General features: G+C 54.6%; 1 protein-coding gene across 1 annotated transcript in view; it reads right to left on the minus strand.

Moving 5' to 3' along the window:
* The window catches only part of SH3BP5 (SH3 domain binding protein 5), a gene marked incomplete at its 5' end in the record, with an annotated part of 54618 nt that overhangs the window by 8777 nt on the left and 42592 nt on the right, over positions 1–3249 (minus strand). Inside the window, 1 exon segment of the mRNA XM_014585083.2 lies at positions 874–1004. Coding sequence (XP_014440569.1) covers positions 874–1004 — 131 coding nt within the window.

A 3249-nucleotide genomic window follows, 5' to 3' on the forward strand; every position in this document is an offset into this window, starting at 1 on the left:
CAGCCCTGGTGGACGTGGGAGACCGAGGGCTGGAGGAGGGTGGGCCAGGCTCTCGGGTGACTGGAGAGCAGGCGCTGTGCAGAGGGTGTGGTGGGAGCGAGGAGCGTGCAGCACGCGGGCACAGGGAGGGCGTCCATGCCAGTGAGGCCCAGGAGCACTCCTAGGACACATCTCCATCCCACCCTGAGCCCCGGGGCCTCTGGAGTCCGTCCCTACGCTCTCCTCGGAGCCCAGAATCTCTCTCCCTGGCCGGTGAGTGTGTGTGACGTGTGTAGCAGGCACTGGGGCTGGGCAGACAGGCCGCAGGAAGGGAGCAAAGGCCACTCCTCTGGGCACAGAGGTGTGGCCCATGGCTGTGCCCGTGCTGGCCTGGTGGGGGATCCTCCTACTCCCTCCCCCAGACGCCACACACACATCCTACTGCTTAGCCTCCAACGAAGCAGCCTCTGACACACACACGCTCACACTCACACACACACACCAAGATGTGCAGATGCGTCAGGACTCATTCAACGGCCCAGTGTGCAGGGGTGTGGGGAGAGGGGCTGGGACAGGCCATTCACACCAGTCCTGTCGCAGTCCTCCAGCCCTGGGTCCTCAGCATGTGCCCTGCGTGAGCCCGCCGCAGTTATGCAGACAGGCACGCCAAGGGCAGGGCTGTCCACGCCAGCCACAGGGCCGCCCAACCATGTGCTGACGCACCGCCTTACCCGGGCAGCCAGCCCTCGGCGTCTCTGCCTCTGCTCCGGCTCCCACGGGAGGCAGGTGGCCCTGGCAAGGCCCCCGGGCACACGTGGCAGGCTTGCTCAGGACCACCCCCACGCGGGACACCCACAGCTGAAAAGCCACAGGGCACGGGCCCTGGGGACTCACTTGGACTTGTTGATGGCCCTCCGGAGCTTCCTCTCCAGCTGCCGCATGCGGCCCATGGCGGCGTTGTACCGGGCTGCCGTCTCCTTGTGCACCAGCTCGCTTCTGGTCTTCGTCTGCTCCGCCTCCATGACCTTGGGACAACACGGGGGCAAGGGGTCAGCCAGGCACGCCTGCTCCAGCGTCACTCACCGCATGTCTAAGGTTCTACGAGGAGGTCGGGTGGAGTAAGAACGAGCTACACGGAGGGCCAGTGAGGGCCACAGGGAAGCCCAGGGCTCTGCGACGCTGCCCCACGGAGAGGTCGGGTGCCCAGGTTCCCAGGTTCCTGGGACGACCGGGAGCTGAGGCTGGGGGCTGGGGGTGGTCACGGCGTCGGCACCCCGCTGGGGAGTGCTTGCTCACGCCCTCTCACTCACTGAAGAAAGGAAGAAATACACTTTTTAAAAAAATTATTTATCTTAATTTCTTTTTATTTATCCATTCATTTATTTTCATTTGACCAGAGAGAGACAGAGAGAGAGAGGAAAAGTGAGAAAGCAAGCTACCAGGGCCGGGACTTGAACCACAGGCAGCCATGTGGGAGTTTCCAGCACCTTAACCATCATGCCACCTGCTGCCCCCAGATTTTTTAAAAGAATTATTTATTTTAATTTATTCATTCATTTATTTTAATTTGACCAGAGAGAGACACAGAGAGAGAAAGGGGGGTGGGGGGACAATAAAGCAAGGAAATACCCTTTTTTAAAAACAGAAGGACCAGCTGATGGTATAATGGTTATGTCGTTGGACTCCCACACAGTCAACTATGGTTCAAGTCCCAGACCCGGTGGCTTAAAACCCACACTGGGTGCATGGGTGTGCGTGCCCAAGATCCAGAGAGGAGAACAGAGGAGAAGGGAGTGTGGCGTGGTCATCCCCCCGGGGGGTGACTTCTCACTTTCTGTTTCTGTCTCTCTGGCGAGTACATGTGCCCTACAGCAAAAATCTCTCTCAAAATAAAAAAATAAAAATAAATCGAAGAAGAAGGAGAAACTAAATATTAGAATTGCTTTCCCCCCATTACCTATTTCGGAGAAAGCCTTGTTGGGAAAGCTTAAATAGCCCGTTGGCTGTAATAACAACTGAGAAAAGAAAGGGAAAACAAGTATTTTAAATATTCTGACTCAGGGCCAACAAATGGCATTGTGATTGGGACACTAGACTCCCACACGACTCATATGGTTCAAGTCCCAGGCCTGGCGACTTGAAAATCACACCAAGCTTGTGTGTGTGTGTGTGTGCCCCAAATCCCAGGAGGACGGAGGAGGGATGGCAGCGCGGCCATCCCCTGGGGGGCTGATTTCTCACTTTCCCTCTCACTGTCTCTCTCTGGCAAGCACACCCACCCTCAGGCAAAAACCTCTTAAAAAAAAATAATAATTCAGATCAGATTTTGAGCATCACAGAAACTTGTGACCAGGGGACCAATCAGAGTTCAGGCAAGAGATTCTAGTAGGAACATTTTGTTAACCGAGTTAACAAAGATAACAGAGTTAACTGGGTTAACAGAATGAGTTAAACACTAACAGGTCTGGGACCAGCAGATGGTGTGATGGTTACATTGCTGGACTCCCACGTACTGATTTAGATCTCTCTTTGTCTCTGTCTCTCCAGCAAGTGCATGCACCCCATAGCAAAACTCTAAAAAAAAAAAAAAAAAAAAAGACATCCAAACATATTTTGTCCATTTTTAAAGAATAAATGGTGTGGCCAGCAGGTAAGCGTGGTGGTTAAGGCACTGGACTCCCACGTGGCCAACCGCAGGTCAAGTCCCAGACCTGGTGGCTTGTTTTCTCACCTTCCCTTTCCCTCTCTGTCTCTCTCTGGCCAAATTAAATAATAATAATAATAAATTAAATTAACAATTCTTTTTTGTAAAAAAGAATAAATAAGAGAGGAGGGAAGGCAGGTATAGACACCGGAGACTTGGAGGGGGTGGGGGGAGAAAGGAAGAATCGCTGAGCAGACACAGACGACGACGTTCTTCCGGAACTCCCCGCCAGGACTCACGCACCGCACGCATGCTCTGAGCAACCCCGTGTGCATAGAGATGTGCAGGAAATCATGAAATGTTTCTAACCGGGAGAAAAGAACTAATTCCTGAAGGGAGTTCTTGCAGGCCGGTACAGTCCGCCCTCGCAGGCGGAGGGGGGCACACTCAAGAGCTGGGTCTTCCGCGCATTTCTCAGAAGAAGCGACTCTGCGCTTTGTAGAACCAGCCCTGGCCTGTACGTCTCCGAGCTCTCCCACCTGCCCTTGCTGTCCCAGAGCTGACTCGGGAGAGCTGTGCGGCCGCGTGGGGCCCACGAGGGGGCAGCAGCCTCGCGGCCACACCGA

This window comes from Tupaia chinensis, unplaced genomic scaffold (genome assembly GCF_000334495.1).
Source record: "Tupaia chinensis unplaced genomic scaffold, TupChi_1.0 Scaffold148822_2, whole genome shotgun sequence".
Lineage (NCBI taxonomy): Eukaryota > Metazoa > Chordata > Mammalia > Scandentia > Tupaiidae > Tupaia > Tupaia belangeri.